The 601-nt window shown below is 42.6% G+C and overlaps 2 protein-coding genes across 2 annotated transcripts in view; one reads left to right on the top strand and one right to left on the bottom strand.

Annotated features, from left to right (window-relative positions):
* Positions 1-161, bottom strand: part of LOC106813641 (ran-binding protein 9-like) — a 30,299-nt gene extending 30,138 nt beyond the window's left edge. Inside the window, exon 1 of the mRNA XM_014817833.1 lies at positions 94-161. The gene's annotated coding sequence lies outside the window, so the exon portion shown is untranslated. The remainder of the gene's footprint in view (positions 1-93) is intronic.
* A 317-nt stretch (positions 162-478) lies between these two features.
* LOC106813640 (Golgi apparatus protein 1-like) overlaps positions 479-601 on the top strand; it is a gene marked incomplete in the record, with an annotated part of 36,383 nt that continues 36,260 nt past the window's right edge. Inside the window, 1 exon segment of the mRNA XM_014817832.1 lies at positions 479-601. Within this exon segment, the coding sequence (XP_014673318.1) occupies positions 500-601 (102 nt within the window).

Here is a 601-nt window from a genome sequence, read left to right on the forward strand (position 1 = left end):
GGGGGGGGGTTCGTTCGAACCCCCCGAACCCCCCCCTGGCTACGGGCCTGGGGTCAGGGTAGGGTTAACTCGATTATCAATATCGATACTCACAACGATGGATGAAACATTCATCACTGAACCATGAACAGTTCATGGAACAATCATCGCATGAACCATGAACAGTTCATGGTACGTACGGGTCTAAGCCCTTATTATTTTCAGTGCATTTTTACACTTTCTTTTGCCCTCGACGTTTTCCACGCAATTTCTTCATAATGATATGGAGATATTTTTCTGGCATAAAGTGACAAATAAAAAACAAAGTGAGCGATATATGACGATATGACGATCGACATATTATTAGTTATAAAATGATAAAACGACAACTGAGGGGCGGGATTCTAACTACCTCACTATTTTCTATTTGTGTAGCCCATGTGAGTGACAGTTATCGGTACACGCCTACCAGTCGCAACGCACTACATTCAATCATCGAAGCTTGCCACACGCAGGCAACATGGCGGCCCGTAAACAAATTTTCTGGTTAATATCAACCGGTTTTAATACTTTTGTTTTGCTTTGTATAATAGCAGATTTTGTGTCATCCAACCCTGACGTG

The sequence above is a fragment of the Priapulus caudatus genome, unplaced genomic scaffold (assembly GCF_000485595.1).
Source record: "Priapulus caudatus unplaced genomic scaffold, Priapulus_caudatus-5.0.1 Scaffold803, whole genome shotgun sequence".
NCBI classification, from domain to species: domain Eukaryota; kingdom Metazoa; phylum Priapulida; class Priapulimorpha; order Priapulimorphida; family Priapulidae; genus Priapulus; species Priapulus caudatus.